General features: G+C 43.6%; 1 protein-coding gene across 5 annotated transcripts in view; it reads right to left on the bottom strand.

Moving 5' to 3' along the window:
* Positions 1-26,417, bottom strand: part of ASAP2 (ArfGAP with SH3 domain, ankyrin repeat and PH domain 2) — a 241,633-nt gene that overhangs the window by 173,458 nt on the left and 41,758 nt on the right. For 4 of the 5 annotated variants that reach the window (XM_056564140.1, XM_056564144.1, XM_056564142.1 and 1 more), the window contains exon 2: positions 6,637-6,709. In XM_056564140.1, the coding sequence (XP_056420115.1) occupies positions 6,637-6,709 (73 nt within the window). Of the gene's footprint in view, positions 1-6,636; positions 6,710-20,675; positions 20,801-26,417 lie in introns of those variants that run through there. The other variant, XM_056564141.1, reaches the window with a different exon arrangement.

Here is a 26,417-nt window from a genome sequence, read left to right as displayed (position 1 = left end):
TGTCCCTCCTGGCGGTCTAGGGGAGGTGTGTGTGGCCATTAGGTTCCTCACCTCCCTGCAACCCCTGGGCATCTTGGCTTTGGTCAAGATGCCATCAGTATACGGCTCCTCGGCTGATACCTTGGTTAACGCCTCGGTTGAAGCCAGGAGCATCTTCAGCCCCTTAGTAGCTTTGGTGAAAAGGGGCATCGAACCTGGATCCTTGCAGGTGCCTTTTGGCCCGGAGGTGAAGGGAAGGTTTGTTGGGGGGCCTCTCTCCTGTCGGAGAAGGGCTTAGTGATAGACCGCATCCTTTGTGCACGTTTTTTTCAGTGTGACACCTTTGCACTTTTTCATGCACTTTAGGTGATAGAGAGCACTTGCCTCGGCTCTTAAAAAAAAAAATCTAGATGATGCGAAACTACAACTCCCAGCATGCCCGGACAGCCGGTGGCTGTCCGGGCATGCTGGGAGTTGTAGTTTTGCAACATCTGGAGGTCCGCAGGTTGGAGACCACTGGTATATACTTTCAAATTCGTATTTGTATACAGCAAAATTAAACAAACTCTAACAGAAACAACAACACAGTGTGAATCTGGCCCGAGCATTAGGGCATGTTCACATGTGGTATCTTTGTTATAGAAATTTCTGGGAATTAAAATCGCTGTCATATGCAAGAATGGTGGTGTGTCTGTGGTGTGGATTTTCTGCAAACCCCATTCATACAAATGAGAAAGTCGTTGTGCAGCAAATGTGCCCCATGTGAACGTTTAGCATTGACGTGCACCTGTACAAGACCCCTCAATGGCAAATCTGAATACATACAACTATATGTTAGGGAGGTATCACGGGTACAAACGTTGGGCTCATGTACATGTGCGTAACATAGCTCTGTACAATCCCCAAGATGTAGGAAGCCATAATATTGTATCTATAGTCTGTTGTAGTCAATTGGGCCCTACTGTACCTCAGTATGAAATCATTTATACGGCATGCTCCATCAGACCCCCTAGGATTGGCAGGGTGCAGTAGCCCTTCTGGGTGTCCCTCCTGGCGGTCTAGGGGAGGTGTGTGTGGCCATTCGGTTCCTCACCTCCTTGCAACCCCTGGGCATCTTGGCTTTGGTCAGGATGCCACCAGTATACGGCTCCTCGGCTGATACCTTGGTTAACGCCTAGGTTGAAGCCAGGACCATTTTCGGCCCCTTAGTAGCTTCGGCGAAAAGGGGCATCAAACCTGGATCCTTGCAGGTGCCTTTTGGCCCGGAGGTGAAGGGAAGGTTTGTTGGGGGGCCTCTCTCCTGTTGGAGAAGGGCTTAGCGATAGACCACATCTTTTGTGCACTTTTTCTTGCACTTTGGGTGATAGAGAGCACTTGCCTTGGCTCTTCAAAAAAAACATAGCTGGATAGATTTGACATTCAGGAGCCTGGGAAAGCTGGGTTGTGCTCCTTGAAACAATCTTATAGGCCATCACCACAAAAACATACCGGTCTTTTAGGCAGAACGTGCAAGCCTGAATTTGAACACACACGGGGATAGTAAAAAATGCCTACAATACTATGAAAGGAAAATAAGCAATCCAGTATTCACCAATGAGGCTAACCCCACTCCACAAATAGGTACAGAAACGCCAAATGTAGACAACTAGAGATGAGCGAACTTACAGTAAATTTGATTCGTCACGAACTTCTCGGCTCGGCAGTTGATGACTTATCCTGCATAAATTAGTCCAGCTTTCCGGTGCTCCGGTGGGCTGGAAAAGGTGGATACAGTCCTAGGAAAGAGTCTCCTAGGACTGTATCCACCTTTTCCAGCCCACCGGAGCACCGGAAAGCTGAACTAATTTATGCAGGAAAAGTCATCAACTGCCGAGCCGAGAAGTTCATGATGAATCAAATTTACTGTAAGTTTGCTCATCTCTATAGACAACCAATGACTGAAAATTACTCAAAAGATATGGAGCTACTCACAGAATCTAGTGAAAACTATACAAATGTTATTACAACAAAAAAGTGATGTACATTAAAAACATTTAAAAGAGGAAAGAATCAGCAGAAAAAGGCGCCAACCCGAGGACAGGATTTTACATTATATATGGTAGTTCTCAAACAAAAATATATATTTGCAACAGAATAAAAAAAAATAGTAACACTGCAATAGATATTCATATTTATATTATAAGTGCTAAGTGCAAGGTACAAAAAATGCCCTTAGGGTGGGTTCACACCACATTTTAGCAATAGTTTTTTATCAGGTTTTTGAATTAAAAAAAAAAAAGGATTCCTCAAAACCGGACTAAACTTTATCAAAACGGTTGAAAATCGTATACGGTTTGAAAAATGATGTCCGGTTGCATGCGTTTTTAAGAAAAAAAAACGTATACGTTTTGAACTTTTCACTCAAATATGAATAAAGTTTCATTTGTTTGATTGAAATTCCAAGTGAATTAACTGTGCAAAGTCAAAAACCGTATGGTGAAAGAAAACTGATGGAACCGTACGCATCTGTACAGTTCCCACTGATTCCCATGTTTATTAAAAAAACGTATACGGTTTAAGGCAGGGTTCACACTACGTTTTTGCCATACTGTTTTCAATTCGTTTTTCTAAAGAAAACCATATGGCAAAAAAACGGATGGAACAGTATGGAAAAAAATAAACCGTATGCGTTTTTAAACAGTATACTGTTTTTAAAAGTGCATACAGTTCCGTCAGTTTTTATAAAAAAAAAAAAACACCATAAGTTTTTGAAAATTTTGTCCATTTTTAATGGGAGGGGTCTTGGGTGGGGACTTTAGGATTCAAATGCGCATGTGCAAAGTAAAAGCTTATACGTTTTTCCCGTATGGGACCGTATACATGTGCATTTCTCATTGACGTCCATGTTAAAAAAAAAACGTATGCGGTTGCAGTACGGTTTGGACGTCAATGGACATCAATGGGAAACGCACATGTATACAGTTCCATATGGGAAAAACGTATACGTTTTTACTTTGCACATGCGCATTTGAATCCTAAATTTTTTTATAAAAACTGACGGAACTGTATGCACTTTTAAAAACAGTATATACTGTTTAAAAACGCATACGGTTTACTTTTTTCCATACTGTTCCATCCGTTTTTTTGCCATACGGTTTTCTTTAGAAAAACGGATTGAAAACAGTATGGCAAAAACGTAGTGTGAACCCAGCCTTATACGATTTTCTGTCCAGAAAAAAAAAAAGTAAAAAACTGTATGGTTTGAAAAATGGAGACAACAGTATACAATATGGTGCATACGGTTTTGAATGGAAAGTCTATGGCCACGGTTTGCTGAACAGTTGCATAAGTTTTTTTTTTTTTTTTTAAACCGTATCCAAAAACTGTATAGAAAAATCGTGGTGTGAACCCACCCTTACTTATATAGTCCAAGGTAATGGTTACTACGGGAGATACCCACAGTTGGGGCTATGTAAAAGTGCAATAAACGAAGTGTAAGCCTCTAAACAAAAAAAAAATAAAAAATACTGACCTAAGAATGGTAATACTAACTACACTGTGCACAAAGTACCACAAGTTCTGGGGGTAGCGGCATCCTGGGACTTGTGGTACTTTCTGCACAGTGTAGTTAGTATTACCATTCTTAGGTCGGTTTTGTTTGTTTGGAGGCTTACACTTTGTTTCTGGCATTCTTACATAGCCCCATCTGTGGGTATCTCATGTAGTAACCAATACCTTGGACTATCTAAGGGCATTTTTTGTACCTTGCACTTAGCACTTAATGCAATAGATATTCATATATATATTAGTCCTATTTTTCCTTCTGTTGCAGATCTATATCTTTGTTTGATAACTATATCATGTAAAATCCTGTCCCGGGGTTGCCGCCTTTGTCTGCCAATTCTTACTGCTTTTAAATGTTTTTTAATGTACATCACTTTGTTATATTTTTCACTAGATTCTGTGAGTACCTCCATTTCCTTTGAGTAATGTTCTTTTAGGTACAACAGGTCCTTTAGCTACTAAACAGCTGCTGGGAAATCAGTAAAGAAAAAAACCATGAATGAAGTGACGTTTCCTGATGTACAATATAAAGGAACGCTAAATCTTCATCGGGTGCCCCTGTCATCACGGTAACCCACCCTCTACAGAACATAGTGGGATTTGTGGAAACCCAGAAATTAATTTTATATTCCACAGTGGTTAGTCATTATATTTTATGTTCCTGTTAACTTCTATTATATACGTGTGGTAAACCACATTCTGCTCTCCTTCCGAAATCACCAAACGTGCGCTCGATGCAGAGATCATGCACTGAGGTGTGGGAGACGTCAAATATCAAGCCTGTGGTGGGCAATAAGGACATTTCGGGGGGGGGGGGGGGGAAGCGCACTGACACACACGCTCAATACTTAAGAATCACAGCCAAGATAATGTGACAATAACAGGTTATATAGAAGAAACATAAGGCTTGTGGCTAGAATAATCATAAAACCTAGGATAGATCGCATTATGAGGGTATTCATATCTATGGCTATGTTCACACAATAGAGACAGCCACCATTTTTTTTTTACATGTTTTACATGGGAAACTGATCATATGCCTATACGGTGGCATGTATCAGGAATTCTTCCCCAAATATATGCATCCAATAGTAGGTTCACATGCAATGTGAAGATCCAATGACACCCCCTACCACCCTCTCGATATGCAAGTCACATGACGCCATACACAATGGCTCCAACAAGCCAAAAGATAATCCTGAATCCAAAATTCCTGCACTTGAGCTTTAAAACTAACCAAAATACTCAGGTTCCCCTGATAACCATAAGTATATGTTTACACTCAGTATTAAAAAGAACCTTTTTATTGGAGTCATAAAACAGCCCACTGAACTCATTGGAAAACCAGCTGGTAATTTCTATTCAATAAAATTTAGCAGGCAACCTTTTTTTTATTTTGATTGTTTTAAGGGATTGTCTAATGGGCAGCAGGGAACATAAAGCTGCGTGGGGGAAGCCCTGTGTGTATGCTCATCGGAGAATAAGCAGCGCATTTCCCACTGAGCAGCAGATTTTGCGCTGCGTGGAATACGCTGCGTAAGGGATACAGGGGACCGTACCCTAAAAGTAGGGTCACATGTACCAGATTTTTCTGTATGTTTTCTGCAGCCGATTTTGCTATCAAATTGCGACTTCAATGGGTAGAAAAATATGCAGCAGCAAAATACAGAAAGTAGGACCATAACCTAATACATGGGAGGGCTAGCCTCTATACCCAGGGAGAAGACAATATTATAATTAACACTAAGTACTAAACTAAAATAAAGATACCCACACACTAATTTGGATAAACAGGCCGCGGTCCTCGTTTATTAAGAAAACCAATAACATAACATAATAATAAATATTAAACCAATGTGAATTTTACCACCTGTCCGCCCAGCCTAGCTGGGTGACACCCTGCTTAACAAACTCCGACCACGACAAAAGGCAAATAAGAAAAACAAGGGGGGGGGGGGGGGGCGGGGGTTCTTCTTTACTTGACTCGCCGGCTTCTGACTGGAACCAGGGGCTGCATCCATATTTATAAACACAGCAAGTTCCCGCCGTTGCCCAGCGACCAATCCAAGGCCAGCTGAACATCTGCCCAGATACAGAGTGACCAATCAGCACCCGACTGTATGCAAAACAACAATATATATATATTTTTATTTTAATATATTTAACCCTTACTCCCAACTACTCCCTGGGATGGAGGCGTCTCCCATGTGGCCCTTCACTTAGGGCTCCGGGCCCCTGGCATTGGGGGAGATTTATCAAAAACTGTGCAGAGGAAAAGATGCTGAGTTGCCCATAGCAACTAGATCGCTTCTTTCATTTTTAAAAAGACTTCTGAAAAATGAAAAGAAACAATCTGATTGGTTGCTATGGGCAACTCAGCAACTCCCCTACTACGTCTAAAATAAGCATTAAGTGGGAGATTTATCAAAACCTGCCCAGAGGAAAAGATGCTCAGTTGCCCATAGCAACCAATCAGATCGCTACTTTCATTTTATTTTTTTTTTATTTTTTTAAAGGCCACTGAAAAATGAAAGAATGGATCTGATTGGTTGCTATGGGCAACTCAGCAACTTTTCCTCTGGACAGATTTTCATAAATATCCCCTAAGGGTTTATTCAAGTGTACAGTATTCTACACATATTTGATGCACAGGATTTGAAGCTGCAGATTTCAATGTAAACTAGGGGTGCGTTCACATGGGCGGATCTGATTGCGAACTTGCAGGGTGTTTTTCGCTGCGAGTTTCAATGGGGGAAGGAAAAAAAATCTGCTGCAGACAGCCCGCGGAGAGCCTGTCCACATTCAAACGCGCAGCGGGAAAGACGCACTGCGAGTTTACAATCAAATCACAGCATCAAGTCTGCAGCTTCAAATCATGCACATCAAATATGCGCAGGATACTGTACGTGGTGTACAGAAGTAACAAGAGGCTGTTTATGGATTTAACAAAAAGTAAATGGCAGCAACACATTAACCTATACACAGGGACCAAAAAAAGTGTGAAAAGCTTAAGACTCAGAGCCTAAAAAAATATATATATAAAAAAATCCATCAAAGTGTTCAAAAACAAATGAGTGAAGACAACATGAAGTCAGGCAGAAGCAGCATACATACCCAGCCCAGACGTGTTAATGGCTTTTACGGACTTCTTCATCTTGTAGAGAATCGTGCGGTCGACATCCAGGGCCTGTGAGAAAATACAGAAGTCGATAGGTAAGAACAGGCGCCTTCTACTCGCTAAATACATCAGCTAGCCAGAGATGCTTCGGTCAGCAGTATAGTTATAGACCAGAAATTGTGCTAAGTGCAGACGCAGAATCAATAAGACGCTTTCAATTAAGTCTGTGGTCGGAAGCCACTTAAGAAGCCGAGTATTTATTTCATGCTGAAGTGCTGTGAATATTAGGGGGAGGGTTAATGGCGTTACACAACCGTACATTACGAGCAGTCATATCCCATCGCTTACATAGCGTTGATGTATTTGTATTTCGCAGCGCCATTCAGATATTGGTCCACATTCATCAAGGCTGTCTAATGCTGTGTCAATGTAAGCCTAAGGATGCGCCAAATTTATAAAACAACCTGACATGTGTAATAAATGTTTTTTTTATTTTTTATTTAGACTCTCTAGTTTGGTAATTAGATTAGTTTTTTATACCAACGACTACGAGTACGTGCACTGAGAATGCCGATCCTTCTTTCCTCCCAATATTTGCTGTGAGGGGAGAGTCAGGAAGCCACCATACATGTTAGATATTTAGCTGGAACTACTCGTTTGACCACCATGTGTCTAATGCAGTGGATTCCATACTGTGGACCTCCAAAGGTTGCAAAACTACAACTCCCAGCATGTCCGGACAGTCAGCAGAACTCCATGTCCCGGGCGTCAGGCGATACAAATTCCACATCCCCGATACTTCATAAAAATGTTAGCTCCCTTTTAATCGAAATCATGGCTTATAAAAAAAATAAAAAATAAAACACTAGGGGTCCCCATACTGTCCCGAAAAGAATCATGTCCGGCTGCAGCATCATCTTTGTCCAAGCTGAACCACAGGCAAGGACAAAGTCCAGGAAGTGAGGGAGGAACTAGAACTAGAACTGTGCTCACTCCTGTCCTATCAGACTGCAGCATAAAAACAGAGAGGAGGGGGTTACAAAGAAGCCTGCAATGATTGTATATAGAGACCCAGCACAGTACAGCAGACTCAGGGAGAAGGATGAGTCATGCAGAGAGAGGACATGCACTCTCTTAAGTACAGGATGAAAAAGCAAGTGAGCAACAGAGAGAAGTTATTTGTAAGAGAAATATAGGTGCTAGACACATAATTATATATGCATAATGAGGATTAGAAACTGAGTAACATATTGACTTAACTGCATAAGCCGAGTAAGTTCTCTGCACAGCCGGGTGGCCAAGAATAAAACATAGGGGTTACCCAGAATTTAAAAAACATGTCTGCTTTCTTCAAAAGAACAGCGCCACATGTCCTGAGGCTGTTTGTGCTATTACAAATAAGCTCCATTCACGGCACTAAACCAGACTGTGTTCTCTTCACTCACAGAGTTAAAGGAGGCCCCGGAGGTTGGACCCCGACCCCCCCCCCCCAAATCATCCTAGTCATATGGTACCCAAACAGCCATGGTCATGAAGGGGTTCATTTGCCCCAATGACTAACAATAAATCAAGCCAAAAGCTTGTAGAATAAAGAGGAACCACGTGACACGGTTTGTATTTGATAATAAAAGGGAATCAGTAACCAGGAATATGCAGTATAGGCAGAAAACATTGATGTAGCTTGTGAGAAAAGATTCAGAGTATTTTGTTCTTTATTCATTTAAATCTATGATCATTCTGAGGTTAGGAGTCCAGAGGGCGGTCCTACTCAGTGATTGACAGCCGTGATGATGCTCATGTACACTGAGCAGATGACGCTGCAGCCAATTTCTGTCCTCCATGATCAAAATCAAGCAATCACCAAGGCCCGTAATTGGCTGCATCATCACATACTCCATGTACAGGGAGGTCATTGAAATACCGCCGCCAAGGGAACTCCTAAGCTATGGAACTGCTAAAAATAACCAAAGTACAGCTATCTAAGTGGTCAGAAACTGTCCAGAGCAATAGAGGTTTGATATGGAGATTTCCTCCTGCTCTGTAGAGTTCCTGACTTGGACAGAGGTGTCAGCAGAGAGCACTGTGATCAGGCAGAAAAGAACTACACAACTTCCTCTGGACCATACAGCAGCTGATAAGTACTGGAAGGGTTAAGATTTTTAAATATAAGTAATTTGCTAATCTGTATACCTTTTTGACAGCAGTTGATCTTAAAAAATATGTTTTTTTCCGCCGGAGTACCCCTTTAAAGTTCCATTAGATACTTCTCTCTTGTGTTGATATGTAATAAGCCTAACAGCAGAACGTGGTCATCATTTATGGCAGTCTGTATTTTGAAAAGAGAACAATTTGCCATAGAACATGCAGTACTGACCGCAACACCATGGTGGTAACAAATGAAAAATGTCAGGCAGTATTGATGGCGGCCCCACCTGACCACGGATGAAAGCGAAAAACTATGGTGCAATTTTGGCACGTCAGGACCACAGGCTGTCAATCTGATTATTTTATTCTGTGACTTTAAAATAATGCTGCAAACTAGACAGGACGTAATAGTGAACTCCAGAAATGGAGATCTGTGTAACTCTAAGGCTGGGTTCACACCACGATTTGGCCTTCCGATGCACAGATTTCGGAAGCTCAAATTGCCTGAAATCGTATCTGTGCACGAACAGGTACGGAGCCATTAACTATTATGGAGCTGCGGACCCGATCATGGTCAGCTAGTGACTACAATCTGGTCATTTTCTCAGGGGATCCGATTTTTGACTCGGACTGAAAATCGTGGTCTGCCAGGATTTAGAGTCCGTGTCAAAAATCTAACATGCTGAGAAAATGACCAGATTGTAGTCACTAGCTGACCATGATCGGGTCCGCAGCTCCATAATAGTTAATGGCTCCGTACCTTTTCGTGCACAGATACGATTTCTGGTGATTTGAGCTTCCGAAATTGTATCTGTGCATCGGAAGGCCAAATCGTGGTGTGAACCCAGCCTTATATACACTGCTCAAAAAAATAAAGGGAACACCAAGATAACACATCCTAGATCTGAATGAATGAACTGATCGTATGAAATCCTTTCATCTTTACATAGCTGAATGTGCTGACAACAAAATCACATAAAAAATGATCAACGGAAATCAAATTTATCAACCCATGGAGGTCTGGATATGGAGTCACACTCAAAATCATAGTGGAAAACCCCACTACAGGCTGATCCAACTTTATGTAATGTCCTTAATACAAGTCCCAATGAGGCTCAGTAGTGTGTGTGGCCTCCAAGTGCCCGTATGACCTCCCTACAGCGGCTGGGCATGATCCTGATGAGGTGGTGGATCGTCTCTTGAAGGATGTCCTCCCAGACCTGGACTAAAGCATCCGCCAACTCCTGGACAGTCTGTGGTGCAGCGTGGCGTTGGTGGATGGAGCGAGACATGATGTCCCAGATGTGCTCAATCGGATTCAGGTCTGGGGAACGGGCGGCCAGTCCATAGCATCAATGCCTTCCTCTTGCAGGAACTGCTGACACACTCCAGCCACATGAGGTCTAGCATTGTCTTGCATTAGGAGGAACCCAGGGCCAACTGCACCAGCATATGGTCTCACAAGGGGTCTGAGGATCTCATCTCAGTACCTAATGGCAGTCAGACTACCTCTGGCAAGCACATGGAGGGCTGTGCGGCCCCCCCAAAGAAATGCCACCCCACACCATTACTGACACACCGCCACTACCACTACTAGCTGCAATACCTGAGCCACTTGTGTGGATTGTAGACTCAATCTCATGTTACCACTAGAGTGAAAGCACCACCAGCATTTAAAAGTGACCAAAACATCAGCCAGGAAGCATAGGAACAGAGAAGTGGTCTGTGGTCACCACCTGCAGAACCACTCCTTTATTGGGGATGTCTTGCCAATTGCCTATACTAATTGCCTATGACACGGGGAGATGAGGGGGCACTAATGAATGTGACACTGGGAGAGATGAGGGGACAATAATGACCATTGTGCCATAGATTAGTGCAAGAACGGAGGCAGAGGTAAGTAAAACTGTTTTTATTTTTTATTTTATTTTAAAGATAAGGACACTAATGTCTGTGACACAGAAGGAGAGATGAGGGGACACTAACGACTGACACAGAGATGAGGGGACACTAATGACTGTGATACAGGGAGAGGTGAGAGGACACCAATGATCACTGTGCAATAGATCAGTGCGAGACCGGAGGCAGAGGCAAGTAAAACATTTATATTTTTTTAAGATAAGGGGACACTAATGACTGTGACACAGAGAGAGAGATGAGGGGACACTAATGACTGACAAAGATAGTGATGAGGGGACACTAATAAATGTAACACAGGAAGATAAAAGGGGAAACTAATGACTGACACAGAGAGAGAGATGAGGGGACACTAATGACTGACACAGGGAGTGATGAGGGGACACTAATGAATGTAACACAGGAAGATAAAAGGGGACACTAATGACTGACACAGAGAGAGAGATGAGGGGACACTAATAAATGTAACACAGGAAGATAAAAGGGGACACTAATGACTGTGACACACACAGAGATGGGCTGAATCCTAGATTCATAACAAGCCCTGGTTTGGAATATGATGTGAACATCACATTAATTGAAAATTCAGGGTATTTTAGTTTTTTTGCTGAAAAAGTAAAGCTGTAACGGACCTTTTGTAGGGCCCCCGCTGACTTCTATAGGGGCCCACTGGGTGCCGTCTGCTGGAAATATAAGAAAGCGTGTGTTTACATTAGATATAAAAGCATCTGACTGAATAGGATTTTTATGATGTTCCAAAACTATTGCCAAAAAATTTTAAGGATTTTGAGAGAAAAAAAAAAAATCCAATTATCTGCAGGTCTGAGCACAATGTATTGTGCGCTGTCAGGGGACATCACACAGGCAGCACTACAAGGACTGTCAGCTGCCAGTCATAATCACTGCCGCTCTGCCTGGGGCACAGGATTACCAAAGACAGCGACTAAAAGCGACAGAGTGGCAGATTTTTTTTACTTGCCTAATTCTATTAGGAGCTATAAACTAGATAGAGAGGAAGACAGTTCATAGTAATACAGTAGAGAGCAGCGTTTCCCAACCAGGGTGCCTCCAGCTGTGGAAAAACTACAACTCCCAGCATGCCCGGACAGCCTTTGGCTGTCCGGGCATGCTGGAAGTTGTAGTTTTGCCACAGCTGGAGTCACCCTGGTTGGGAAACACTGCAGTAGAGAAGTTATAGAGAGGATTAGAGATGAGCGAACTTACAGTAAATTCGATTCGTCACGAACTTCTCGGCTCGGAAGTTGATGACTTTTCCTGCATAAATTAGTTCAGCTTTCCGGTGCTCCGGTGGGCTGTAAAAGGTGGATACAGTCCTAGGAAAGACTCTCAACTTATCAGCTGTTGTATGCTTCAGAGGAAGTTGAGTTGTTCTTTCCAGTCTGACCACAGTGCCCTCTGCTGACACCTCTGTCCGTGTCAGGAACTGTCCAGAGCAGGATAGGTTTGCTATGGGGATTTGCTCCTCTACTCTGGACAGTTCCTGACATGGACAGAGGTGTCAGCAGAGAGCACTGTGGTCAGCCAGAAAAGAACTACACAACTTACTCTGATGCATACAGCAGCTGTTAAGTACTGGAAGGATTAAGATTTTTTTTAATAGAAGAAATATACAAATCTGTTTAACTATCTGGAGCCAGTTGTCATGAAACAAAATTGTTTTCCACTGTAGTACCCCTTTAAAAGAGTACTGAAGATTAGGATAATGTATCCCCTATCCAAAGGAAAGGGGATAAGTGTTTGATCTCCTGCCCGGCGCTCTGGTTCTCTTCGTGCACGAAGCTTGGGTTGGCACCCTCCATACACCTTTATAGGAGAGCTGAAGCGTAGTACTCTACTATCTACGGCTCTCCCATAGAGATGAATGGAGGCGGCATGTCAACCATTGCTTTGTGCGGTTGGCAACACAACTCAGTGCATGGGGAGAGCCGGGGCGCAGGCCGGAGTTCCAGTCCTTTGAATAGGGGATACATTTTCCTTAAAGGGTACGTCTCATCAAAAAAACTTTTGATATATTATAGATTAATGTATGCAGAATAACTTTACAATTGCATGTTATTAAAAAATATGCTTCTTTCTATTTAATTGTCCACTTTGAAGAAATGACCACTAGGGGTCTCCCTACCAGTCCTGGCAGCAAGCATTTCAGACTCATGCTGGAGTCCTAAACACTACGAGCTGCCAGTCTGCTTTGTTCACAAAGGAGAACACTCAGAGCTGCCAGCCTGCTTTGTTCACAGCCCGTTTGGCTGTGAATAAAGCAGGCTGGCAGCTCTGAGTGTTTAGGACTCCAGCATGAGTCAGAAATGCTTGCCGACAGGACTGATCGGGGAAAAATACAATAGAAAGAAGCATATTTTTCATTAACATGCTATTGGAAAGTTATTCAACATTCATTAATCTAAAATATATCAAAAGTTTATTTGATGAGAGGTACCCTTTAACTGGACTACTCCTTTGAATCACTTAAACTACTACAATAATGCCCCCTATGGACAAGATTTGGAATAAAAATGGAAGATTATATATAAATAAATGAAAAATGTAAAATACCTTGATTTCCTACATATCAGAAAGCAGTACAATAAATTATCGAAAATTATTAAACAAGACAAAAAAAAAGCCCTGAAGGTTGTAAATCGTCTGCAGAAAACTCCCTTTTATACGAGCAAAGACCAAAGGCACAGGGAGGAAGAAGAACCGGCAAGAACAGGTCCCTGAGAACTTGAAACACTTTAAAATGCCTGGAATTCCTCAGAAATGTTAGCCTATATTTTACATAAATTCTTTCCTGTCGCTACCCCATAGAATTACAGTATAAAGCAAAAAGTGCTCTGCAGCCTGTCAATCTCCAGCTCCACACTGGGAGTTGTAGTGTAACAGATATAGATACAGTGGTCCCTCGACATACGATGGTAATCCGTTCCAAATGGACCATCGTTTGTTGAAACCATCGTATGTTGAGGGATCCGTGCAATGTAAAAGTATAGGACAGTGGTCTACAACCTGCGGACCTCCAGATGTTTCAAAACTACAACTCCCAGCATGCTGGGAGTTGTAGTTTTGCAACATCTGGATGTCCGCAGGTTGAAGACCACTGGTATTGGAAGTTATACTCACGTGTCCCCACCGCTCCGGACCGTCACCGCTGCCCTGGATGTCGCCCTCCATTGCTGTCGCCGTATACCCGGGGTGTCCCCAACGCTCCGGGAAGGTCTCTGCTGCCTGGGAATGTCGCTCTCTGTCGCCGCCATCATGTCGCTGCGCACGCCGCTCCTATTGGATGACGGGACGGCGTGATGACGACGAAGGAGAGCGCCGGCGATGCAGGGGATCCCGGAGAGTCCGCTAAGGAGCCCCGAGGACAGGTGAGTGATCGTCAGTGTGTGTGTGTGTGTGTGTGTGTGTGTGTGTGTGTGTGTGTGTGTATATATGTATATATATATATATATATATATATATATATATATATATATATATATATAATTAGAGATGAGCGAATTTGCAGTAAATTCGATTCGTCACGAACTTCTCGGCTTGGCAGTTGATGACTTTTTCTGCATAAATTAGTTCAGCTTTCAGGTGCTCCGGTGGGCTGGAAAAGGTGGATACAGTCCTAGGAGACTCTTTCCTAGGACTGTATCCATCTTTTCCAGCCCACCGGAGCACCAGAAAGCTGAACTAATTTATGCAGGAAAAGTCAGCAACCGCCGAGCCGAGAAGTTCGTGACGAATCGAATTTACTGTAAGTTTGCTCATCTCTAATATAAATATAAATATACACACACATATACACACACACACACAGAGATAGGCCCAAACACCAACCAGTGGCGGTGCACTTACATCACCGCCACATGCTGTGGTTCGTGGCTTTGGGGTTGAATTACGGTAGATTTGGCTCCAAAAGTTACACAACCAGTTAAAATCCGCAGACCATGCATCTGAGACACAATCTCTCAATATGTTATGTCTCAGCTTATTACTGGATTTTCCATGTTTTCTCCAATTCACTTGCTTCGTATTAAAGGGGTATTCCAATCCCCTATTCTTACCACTGGGACCCTCATGAGAAAAGAGAAAATGACCCTTTAACATCTGTCTGCAAGTCGACCAAGAGCGATTGCCGGCCATAGGCGCAATGTCTACAGCAAGTGGACTATACTGAAAAAACACAATAAATGTATGTATGTCATGGCGGAAAACCATCTGATTCATGTGGACCCAACCCAAAAGCGACCATGCCTGATAGTAAAGCTGGGATCACATACATTTCACCCTCAATACTGAAGGGAGCTCTATGTTGGTTGTGAAAATTCACGACAAATACACAACATAGTTGACGAAATGGAGATATGAAAATCCACAGCAGGCTCCGTTAACTGAGATCTCCGCAGCACGTGGTTATGATTTGTTATTCATGTCTTGTAAACCTGTCTGCTTTTGTTACCTGTTGTGGATTCCACCTGTGCATATCCACCGGTTAAAAAAAAAAAATTCAGTCCCATTAAATTCACCCCTGATGAAGCCATCTGGGTGTGGCAAAATGTGTGAGGTTCAGCCCCCCCACTTTTAGCATTTCATGCCCTTCTTCTGATAATGTGGTATTGGCCTTTATTTCATACATAAATGTCATTTACTTTATAGGCACTCTCCACTAGTTTGTATTATTTTGTAGGGACTTTGCCAAGTGGGTGGGGGGAATGTTCTCCCCCTTCACAAATAATGTTCTCCTCATCACAAATGTGGATTCGTGGAAGAGCAAAAGAACCTCCAAATGGCGCTGCTAGTTCCGTTGAAAGGTATAATAAACCAGGTCCAGAGTGGAGTGAAGTAAGAACTTGGGGATTTTATTGCATAAGGAGAAAAGCAATAAAAAGTGATACAAGACAGGATAACGCGTTTCGGGGGAGCAACCCCCTTCACTGATCTGAAGAAGGGGGTGGCTCACCCGAAATGCGTAATCCTGTCTTGTATCGCTTTTTATTGGTTTTATCGTTATGCAATAAAATCCACAAGTTCTTACTTCACTCCACTCTGGACCTGGTTTATTATATCTTTCAACGGAACTAGCAGCGCCATTTGGAGGTTCTTTTGCTCTTCCACGAATCCACATTCTTCAGGAGACTGTTTCACCTCACCTGCAACCTCAGGCTCAGCAGCAGTTCCGGCTATCTTGTAAACCCATATGTGGGTTGATAGGCAATTTTAAAAACTTGCTCTAAGGTGAGCAGCCACTACCTAAGGGGGCCCGCAAGCACCGCACCTCTCTCATCTTTCTCTTTCTTATACCATCCAAACGGTATCACACGAGGCGCCTCCTCTGGTCTCTTGTTTTTTTTCCCCCCATATAGGCCTAATCACAAATAACGTTCTCCTCATCACAGATAATGTTCTTCCCCCCCCCCCCCCCATCACAGATAACATTCTCCCCATCACAGATAGCATTCTCCCCTCCCCCCAATCACAGATAATGTTCTCTCCCTTATCACAGATAACGTTCTCGGCCCCATCACAGATAATGTTATTCCCCCATCACAGATAATGTTCTCCCACCATCACAATGTTCTCCCACCATCACAATGTTCTCCCACCATCACAGATAATGTTCTCCCACCATTACAGATAACGTTCTTCCCCCCCCCCATCACAGATAACGTTCTTCCCTCCCATCACAGATAACGTTCTTCCCCCCCATCACAGATAATGTTCTCTCCCCCCCCAATCACAGATAACGTTCTCCCCCAATCACAGATAATGTTCTCCCCCAATCACAGATAATGTTCTTCCCCCCCAATCACAGATAATGTTCTTCCCCCCCAATCACAGATAATGTTCTCCCCCCAATCACAGATAACGTTCCACCCCCAATCACAGATAACGTTCTCCCCCCAATCACAGATAACGTTCTCCCCCCATCACAGATGTAATGTAATATTCTCTGCTATGTACAGACTGCTTGTGGGTTCAGTTGGTCTCTTGTTTGTATTAGATCACATATTGTATATACTTAATTATTATAATCTGTATCATCCCTGAGACGTTGCTGTGCAGGGAAAACTGTCATGTGTCCTCTCAAGATCGGTGTGGGTACCAGAAGTCGGACCCCCACAAATCATTAAGTCAAGGCATATCCCAGCGACATGCCATCACTTTATAACAGTGGTCTCCAAACTGTGAACCACCAAATGTTGCAGAACTACAACTCCCAGCATGCCCCTTATGCTGAGAGTTGTAGTTTTGCAAGTCCACAGTTTAGAGACTTAGACCTGGACATACTCCCTAAGGGTACGTTCACTCATCCGGATCTTCTGAGAGTTTGCTCCAAACAGTAACATTTTACATTTTGCAATTTCCTAATTTGCTTTTCTAATTCTTCATTTTCCAAAGATCCGCTTGCTGTCAATGAATGAAGACATCTTCCAAAAGAAACATTCTAACTATTCTAAATACAATAAACAGTTTACTTAACCAGTCCTGTCCTCTCTATTGAATAGCCCCCCCTGTTCCGCACATATTGTTCCTACCTAGAGAGCAGATAATGTCATTTGCATTCTTGGCCTCAAACAGGAGTAAAGTGAAATGACCAGTTTTTCCTTCCCCGAGGCGTTACAGTGGGTGTGTAAGGAAAGAAAAGAAGTTAACAGCAGGAACTCAAAAGAGTCTCAGCGCAACCACAAGGAATGTCAGAACGGGGGTGCTGAAAATCAATGGGGTCTAGTTAAGTCATAGGCTCAGCAGGCACAGAGTACTGCACTTGGGCACAGGAGTACTGCACTCGGGCACAGGAGTACTGCACTCAGGCACAGGAGTACTGCACTCGGGCACACTACTATACCAACTGATTACAGTGAGAAAGCTCTATTTATCTATTACATAAGGGGCGTAGAGATGTAAAATTTCCCCCAAAAATTGGAAATTTTTCGGATAAATAATAATAAAAAAAATTAAGTGTGGAATAGTTTTAGAAATGTTGATCTTGCCATTTAAGGCCTTGTTCACACTGCCGTCGGGCTCCGTTAAATGGAGTTCCGTTGGCAGTTCCGTCAAGTTTAGATGCAAGCACAATTTTTTTCTCCGCTAAATTCCTGTAAAATTACCGGATGAACGACAGGCCCCATGCAAGTGAATGAGGGCCGTCGGGACCTGACAGTAGCCATTTGCATCCGACCTGTTTCAAGGTTCGATAGGCTTAAAAAATAAAAATAAAAATAAAACAATCAGACCCTTAACGGAAATGTGAACCTAGCTTTACTGTAGAGTTTGGGGACCATTGATCTCATCTGTGAAAAAGTCTGGCAAAGCCTGGTGATTAATTTCCCTACAGCACCCCCACAGGGGAAAGTACGTTTTACACATTGTCCATTGAAATTAATAGGTCGTATATGTAATGCTGGACAGGGCAGGTCCTCCAAAGCAGAAGATGCTCTTTGCAATTGCTTTCCACTCTGACCAAGGGTTGAAGATCACAATTGAGGAGGCCCCCATTGGAGTTAACGAAAATCTGTTTTCTAAAGTAAACAATCCCTTTACAGGCGGCAGATGAGTTGCAGAAATTTTTGCAAATGTCATATTCATCTGAATGGAACGGATTTTCAATAGCAGGAGAATTATTCTGGGACACCTTGGTAATTGGGCACTATCATAATCAAAACCTTTTTATTTGTTGTGCATCTGTGCAAAACATTAAACTTTGTAATATACTTCATAAGAAAGTTTTAGCTCCTTTTTTTATAGAAATTGAGGCTTAGAAAAAGACCACTAGGGGTCCCCATCCCATCCAGAACATAATCCTGTCCGACTGCTGCATCATCTTTTGTCCAAGCTGAAGCACAGGCAGGGACAAAGTCATGGAAGTGAGGGCGGGGACTAGCACTCTTCTGTGCTCACTCCTGTCCTATCAGACTGCAGCATGAAAACAGAGAGGAAGTGGGTTACAGAGCAGCCTGCAGTGACTGAATGAGGAGACCCAGCACAGCAGACTCAGGGAGGAAGTGAATGTATGGTGAGTGAGGGCATGCTCAGTGCTTGCCTCGGACACATTCCTTCCTTAGCAGTGGATTTCAGAATAAGTGAGTGGCAGAACAGAGCATTTGTGAGTCAAATACACAAACTAGACACATAAAAAAAAGACATGTAAAGAATCTGCATGACCTAGCGAGTAACATATAGAATCATTCTTTATTTTCTGTGATATGACAGGTATTGCTTTAAAAAACACCATATAGAGAAGGCACCGATGCACGCAACTATATAGGCATGCTGGTAAATTTAACTATTCACAAGAACATTAATATGGCGCAATTCTTATGAATATCAGCCCCTGCGCATCAGAACTCTTGTAACAGACAGTGTTGCCCTCAGAAAACCAATCAGCTTGCTTCTTTAAATCTTAAAAAAAAAATATATATATATATATATATATATATATATATATATATATATATATATATATATTTAAAGGGTTACTCCACTGCCCCAGCATTCAGAACATTTTGTTCCGAACGCTGGGTGCAGGTGTCGTGACGTCACGCCACGCCCCTCAATGCAAGTCTATGGGAGGGGGCGTGAAGGCTGCCACGCCCCTCCCATAGACTTGCATTGATGTCACGACACCCACAGCCTGCATCCAGCGTTCGGAACAAAATTTTCCATACGCTGGGGCAGTGGAGTACCGCTTAAAAAACTTAAGCTGGAATCTGTTAGGTTACTATGGAAGCCTTATATCACTAACAAGTGTTAAAAAAAAATTCCTCCGAAAGCTCCTTTTAGTTTTTTCAGATGTATTCCAGATTTACCCCTCTACCGGCAAACAAGCCCCCCAATGACTGTCCGAGCACAGGTCAGACTCAGGTGAGGCCGGACTGAACACAATATATACACAGTGGGGGAGATTTTTCAAAACTTATGCAAAGGAAAAGTTGCCCATAGCAACCAATCAAATTGCTTCTTTCAGGGTGCATTCACACCACGGGTGCCGGATCCAGCGGGGGGAGGGGCAAACCGGGTGCTCCCGTACCCCAGCCGGATCAGCCCGTGACTCCATTTACTTTAATGATCCGACCGGAGTCAAACGGTGACTCCGATCAGCTCAGTTTTGACCCGTATGCGGGTTTCCTGACCGGACCTAAAATCGTAGTATACTACGGGTTTAGGTTCGGTCCAAAACTGCATACGGGTCAAAACAGAGCAGACCGGAGTCACCGCTTGACTCCGGTCGGATCATTAAAGTAAATGGAGTCACGGGCTGATCCGGCTGGGGTACGGGAGCACCCGGTTTGCCCCTCCCCCCGCCGGATCCGGGACCCGTATGTACAAAACGTGGTGTGAATGCAGCCTCATTTCAAGAAATCTGATTGGTTGCTATGGGCAACTGAACAACTCTTCCTCTGCACCGGTTTTGATAAATCTCCCCCAGTAACTTCAATTGGAACCTGTCATTGAAAGATCCAAGTATGCAAAATCTAAGATGGGATTGTTAAAGCCAAAAAAATAAATAAATAAAGATGACAAAATAAATGTATGTGATGATATAATCCAAGGATTGTTAGTTACAAACATACGGTACCGCGCCTTCAGGGCGCCCCTTGGATCACCCCACAGCTTTATCTTCCAGGCCGACACGTGTGGGCTTGTAATGTTTGCAGTCTTGGACGGTAAGATGTGGATTACGTTAACATTTACCTGGAGATCTGGCGCAACGTGTAGACATGTTTCTCTTCATGTAACATACAGGCTCTTCTATTGTGGGAATTATCGATCCGCAGAAAAGGGGCCATAAACAATCCTACTCCTAGGGCTAAAGTTACCTGGAGCAGACATGACATAGAGCTTCTGTCTGGAATTGCAGGCAAAGAATGTGCAGCAGCAATGCGGATCTGTCACCAGTGTCGCCTGCACTAACCTGTCGGTACCGGCAGAACGTGCAGGTTACACTGATGACAACGGTACTTACCTTGTCCCGGTCCGTGGCGGGGATCTCCTGTAATCTTCTCTGGTATCTTTGCGCCGAGCACCGGCGTGGGGCATGGGCGGAGCTTAATGACATAACCGCTGCTGTTCCCAGGACCAGAGACCCAGCAGAGAGCAGCAACGGTGATGTCACTAAGCTCCGCCCATGCTACAAGCTGCTGCTGCTTTCTGCAGGGCCCCGGGCAGCATTGGTTACGTCATTAAAAGGGGTTATCCAGGAAAAAACTTTTTTTTATATATCAACTGGCTCCAGAAAGTTAAACAGATTTGTAAATTACTTCTATTAAAAAATCTTAATCCTTTCAGTACTTATGAGCTTCTGAAGTTAAGGTTGTTCTTTTTCTGTCTAAGTGCTCTCTGATGACACCTGTCTCGGGAATCGCCCAGTTTAGAAGCAAATCCCCATAGCAAACCTCTTCTAAACTGGGCGTTTCCCGAGACAGGTGTCATCAGAGAGCACTTAGACAGAAAAGAACAACCTTAACTTCAGAAGCTCATAAGTACTGAGAGGATTAAGATTTTTTTTTAATAGAAGTAATTTACAAATCTGTTTAACTTTCTGGAGCCAGTTGATATATATAAAAAAAAAAAAAAAAAAAGTTTTTTCCTGGCATACCCCTTTAAAGGGGTACTCCGCCCCTAGACATCTTATCCTCTATCCAAAGGATAGGGGATAAGATGTTAGATCGCCGCGGTCCCGCTGCTGGGGACCCCTGGGATCGCCGCTGCAGCACCCCGCTATCATTACTGTGCAGAGCGAGATTGCTCTGCACGTAATGACGGGCAATACAGGGGCCGGAGCATCGTTACATCACGGCTCAGCCCCTCGTGACGTCACGGCCCGCCCTCGTCAATACAAGTCTATGGGAGGGGGCGTGGCGGACGCCACGCCCCCTGCCATAGACTTGCATTAAGGGGACAGTCCGTGATGTCATGAGGGGCGGAGCCATGACATCACGCTGCTCCAGCCCCTGTATCGCCCGTCATTACGCACAGAGCGAACTCGCTCTGTGCAGTAATGATGGCGGGGTGCCGCAGCGGCGATCCCCGGGGTCCCCAGCAGCCGGACCGCGGCGATCTAACATCTTATCCCCTAGGGGCGGAGTACCCCTTTAAGCTCCGCTCTTGCCCCAAGCCGGTGCCTAAAACGAAGATACCGGAAAATATTGCCGGAGATCCCTGCCAAATGCCGTTGTCATCAGTGTCACCTGTCAGTACCGACAGGTTAGTGCAGGTGACACTGGTGACAGTTTTCCTTTAAAGCGGTATTCCTATCTGAGACATTTATGACATGATAGGCTATAAACATCTGATAGATCAGTGGTCTTCAACCTACGGACCTCCAGATGTTGCAAAACTACAACTCCCAGCATGCCCGGAGTTGTAGTTTAGCAATATCTGGAGGTCCGCAGGTTGAAGACCACTGTGATAGATGGTCCCAGACGAAATGCCATTGCCTATTATTTATATATATATATATATATATATATATATATGTATATGTATATATATATAGAATAAGCCAGGAGAAGTGCGCTCTGTGTCACGTGATGCTCTGTGTCACATAATGTAAGTCTATGGGTGTGTTGGTTGCAGTCACAGAGGGGGCTTCGCTTCCCACTCATTTAAAACCCTGACAAACAAAAACTAGAAATGCCTTGATACCGATACTGATATTATTGCCAAAACTGGACATTTGTACGAGTAATTGTACTTACGCAAAATGTTCCCAAAACTTATTTCAAAACCTGCAGACCATTATCATGTTATTATGTTATTTCATCACGCAGCAGGTCCTGCCAAACTCACAGAGCGAAGGATGTGGAGGCCTCAGCGCGGGGGTGAAGGGAAGCGGGATTTTTATTACTTCATTTTAGGAAACCAATTGGGAGAAAACTTCTTAATGGGGGCATCTACCCTAGAGGAAGGGATTCCACCTTATCTGGGGTAGGAGGGATTACCTATCTACTGGGATCTTCTACCTAATGGGGGGGGATGGGAATGACCTACTTACTGGGGGCTTCTACTAGAGATCGACCGATATCGATTTTTTTTTAGGGCCGAAACCGATAATCTGTGGAGGTTAAGGCTGATAGCCGACAACTTATACCAATATTCCGGTATAAGTTATTGGCTATTTATCTCCCAACCCCATACACCACTAACCCCCCCACCGGCGAAGCCGCTGCAGATCATTGATTTAAAGCGGGCACTTTAAATCAATCAATGAACTGCAGCGGCTTTTGCGGTGCCAGAGACCGCTGCCGCCGCCCGCTTCTCTCCCCCCCTGCCTGTCCTGAGGTTCTGAGCGGGGCATTATGGCATGTCGGCAAGGTAATTGTAGATACCGATAATGTCCAAAATCGTGAATATCGGCCAAACCGACAATCGGTCGATCCCTAGCTTCTACCTCATAGGGAGATTCCCAACCTAACTACCGGGGGCTTCTACCTAATTATAGGGAATTCCCTATCTACCGAGAGCTTCTACCTAATAGGGGGGGATTTATTACCTACCGGGGGCTTCTACCTAACAGGGGGGATTACTTACCCATTTACCAACCTATTGGGGGGCATCTACCTAATAGCGGGGATTCTCTACATACCGAGGGCTTTTACCTAATAGGGATATTTCCCTACCTACCGAGGGCTTCTACCTAATAGGAGGATTCCCTACCTACAGGGGGGCTTCTACCTAACGGGGGGGATTACTTACCCATTTACCAACCTATTGGGGGGCATCTACCTAATAGCGGGGATTCTCTACATACCGAGGGCTTTTACCTAATAGGGATATTTCCCTACCTACCGAGGGCTTCTACCTAATAGGGGGATTCCCTACCTACCTACCGGGGGCTTCTACCTAACAGGGTGATTACTTACCCATTTACCAACATATTGGGGGCATCTACCTAATAGCGGGGATTCTCTACATACCAAGGGCTTTTACCTAATAGCGATATTTCCCTACCTACCGAGGGCTCCTACCTACCGGGGGCTTCTACCTAACAGGGTGATTACTTACCCATTTACCAACATATTGGGTGCATCTACCTAATAGCGGGGATTCTCTACATACCGAGGGCTTTTACCTAATAGGGATATTTCCCTACCTACCGAGGGCTTCTACCTATTAGGGGGATTCCCTACCTACCTACCGGGGGCTTCTACCTAACAGGGTGATTACTTACCCATTTACCAACATATTGGGGGCATCTACCTAATAGCGAGGATTCTCTACATACCAAGGGCTTTTACCTAATAGCGATATTTCCCTACCTACTGAGGGCTCCTACCTACCGGGGGCTTCTACCTAACAGGGGGGATTACTTACCCATTTACCAACATATTGGGGGGCATCTACCTAATAGCGGGGATTCTCTACATACCGAGGGCTTTTACCTAATAGCGATATTTCCCTACCTACTGAGGGCTCCTACCTACCGGGGGCTTCTACCTAACAGGGGGGATTACTTACCCATTTACCAACATATTGGGGGGCATCTACCTAATAGCGGGGATTCTCTACATACCGAGGGCTTTTACCTAATAGGAATAATTCCCTACTACCGAGGGCTTCTACCTAATAGGGGGATTCCCTACCTACCTACCTACCGGGGGGCTTCTATCTAATAAGGGGGCAGATAACCTACTAACTTGGAGCTTCTACCAAATGGGGGGGGGGGGGATTTCTTACTTGGGGCAAACTACTTGGGGCATATCTTAAATTACAAATGTAAGTAAGGTTCCCAAAGTTCGTCTTTTTTGCTATGGCAGTGTTTCCCAACCTTTGGCTGTCCAGGCATGCTGAAAGTTGTAGATTTGCAACAGCTGGAGGCCCACTAGTTGTCCTAAGGCTTCACAAAAGCATTTTTCACTTTACCTCCCAAGAGCTGCATACACGGACATATCTATGCAGGCAAACACAGACATGTACACCCGTCATTCATCTTAAAGAACAAGTTGAGTTGCAAAAAGCTTCTAACACTTCAGGTGTCCGATCTAACATATTGAAAGTGCTAAAGTGTGAATTCCAAAAAGAGGAAATCTCTAAAATAGCTCCCAAGCATCGCAATGACACAGACGGCATTTTTGATCACATGGCTTGCGGTCTTAGAGATAGAGACAGAGCCCCGAGCCGGACACCGCTTTATCGCCCCCATCATTATCTTCATCTTATAAAAGAAGAAACACAACCGTATCCTTCTAGCGAGATCTCTGCGTCTGAAGAAAGAACAGGATATGAGACAGAAAAAAATAATAAAAATTAAATTATAAAATAAAAAAAATCACAGAAAAAAAACGGAGCTCCGATAGGGTGTCATTCAAACGTTATTACAAAGGGTGAGAAGGCCATAAATATATTAAAATGTATTATAAAATTAATATTTCCTATAACAAAGCAAATAGAGGCTTCCAAATTTATGATTCATCATCTAACACAGCGTTTCCCAACCAGGTTGCCTCCAGCTGTTGCAAAACTACAACTCCCAGCATGCCCGGACAGCCAACGGCTGTCCGGGCATGCTGGAAGTTGTAGTTTTGCAACAGCTGGAGGCACTTTGGTTGGGAAACGCTGTGTTAGATGATCTAGAAACGTCAGCGAATACGCGCCGACAGCTTACAGCCTGTAAACCCGTTTGATCGCCAAGTATAAATTTAGCATGAAAATGAGTAATTTGTCTGCAATTACTCCAATCATATGGCATTTATTAAGATAGGCGGCGCCGCGATAAGAGGGGCTCCGCCTCGAGGCCTCACAAAGAGCTTTTTCTTTTTTATATTTCACAACGACAGGCCTGCACGGTCCACTACAAAAACAAACCAGACGCCGTATTAAAGGGGTTATCCAGGAAAAAAACTTTTTCTTTATATATCAGCTGGCTCCAGAAAGTTAAACAGATTTGTAAATTACTTCTATTAAAAAAATCTTAACTTCAGAAGCTCATAAGTACTGAAAGGATTAAGGTTGTTCTTTTCTGTCTAAGTGCTCTCTGATGACGCGTGTCTCGGGAACCGCCCAGTTTAGAAGAGGTTTGCTATGGGGATTTGCTTCTAAACTGGGCGTTTCCCGAGACAGGCGTCATCAGAGAGCACTCAGACAGAAAAGAACAACCTTAACTTCAGAAGCTTATAAGTACTGAAAGGATTAAGATTTTTTAATAGAAGTAATTTAGAAATCTGCTTAACTTTCTGGAACCAGTTGATATATAAAAAAAAAGTTTTTCCTGGAATACCCCTTTAAAAGCCGTACTGCTGCTTTCCATCAAGGGGTGCGGGACCGGAAAGCACCATATGACCAACCGTCACATAAAAGATACAGAATAAAAATGGAGACGGCAACACAACATACACCGCTGACCTAAAATCTGAATAAAACCTGTCGTTGACGTTTTATTGTTTTGTGACTTCTTGGTCGCTTGTTATGGGTTTTGTTACTGATCCTGTGAGCCCAGATCACTCCAATGGGTTAAAAAAAATAAATAAAAAAAAGCCCATATTAGGCACATGGTGTTTTTTTGGGGCCAAAAATGCTGCGTCCAGATCTTAGCTGGGAGTCAGTAGGGAATTATTAAACTCAATACCTACATGGAGGTTTTGTTTGTGCCTTTTTCATTTTTTCGGCTCAGCGGATGTTTTTAAAAAAAATTTTTAACATTTTTAAATAACCATATCAGAACTAATGCATAAGTGTATGTACGTGGGAATATTTTTCGGCTTTTTCT

The sequence above is a fragment of the Hyla sarda genome, chromosome 3 (genome assembly GCF_029499605.1).
Source record: "Hyla sarda isolate aHylSar1 chromosome 3, aHylSar1.hap1, whole genome shotgun sequence".
Lineage (NCBI taxonomy): Eukaryota > Metazoa > Chordata > Amphibia > Anura > Hylidae > Hyla > Hyla sarda.
Note: the sequence above shows the minus strand (reverse complement) of the source record. Positions and strands in the feature narration are given on the sequence as shown.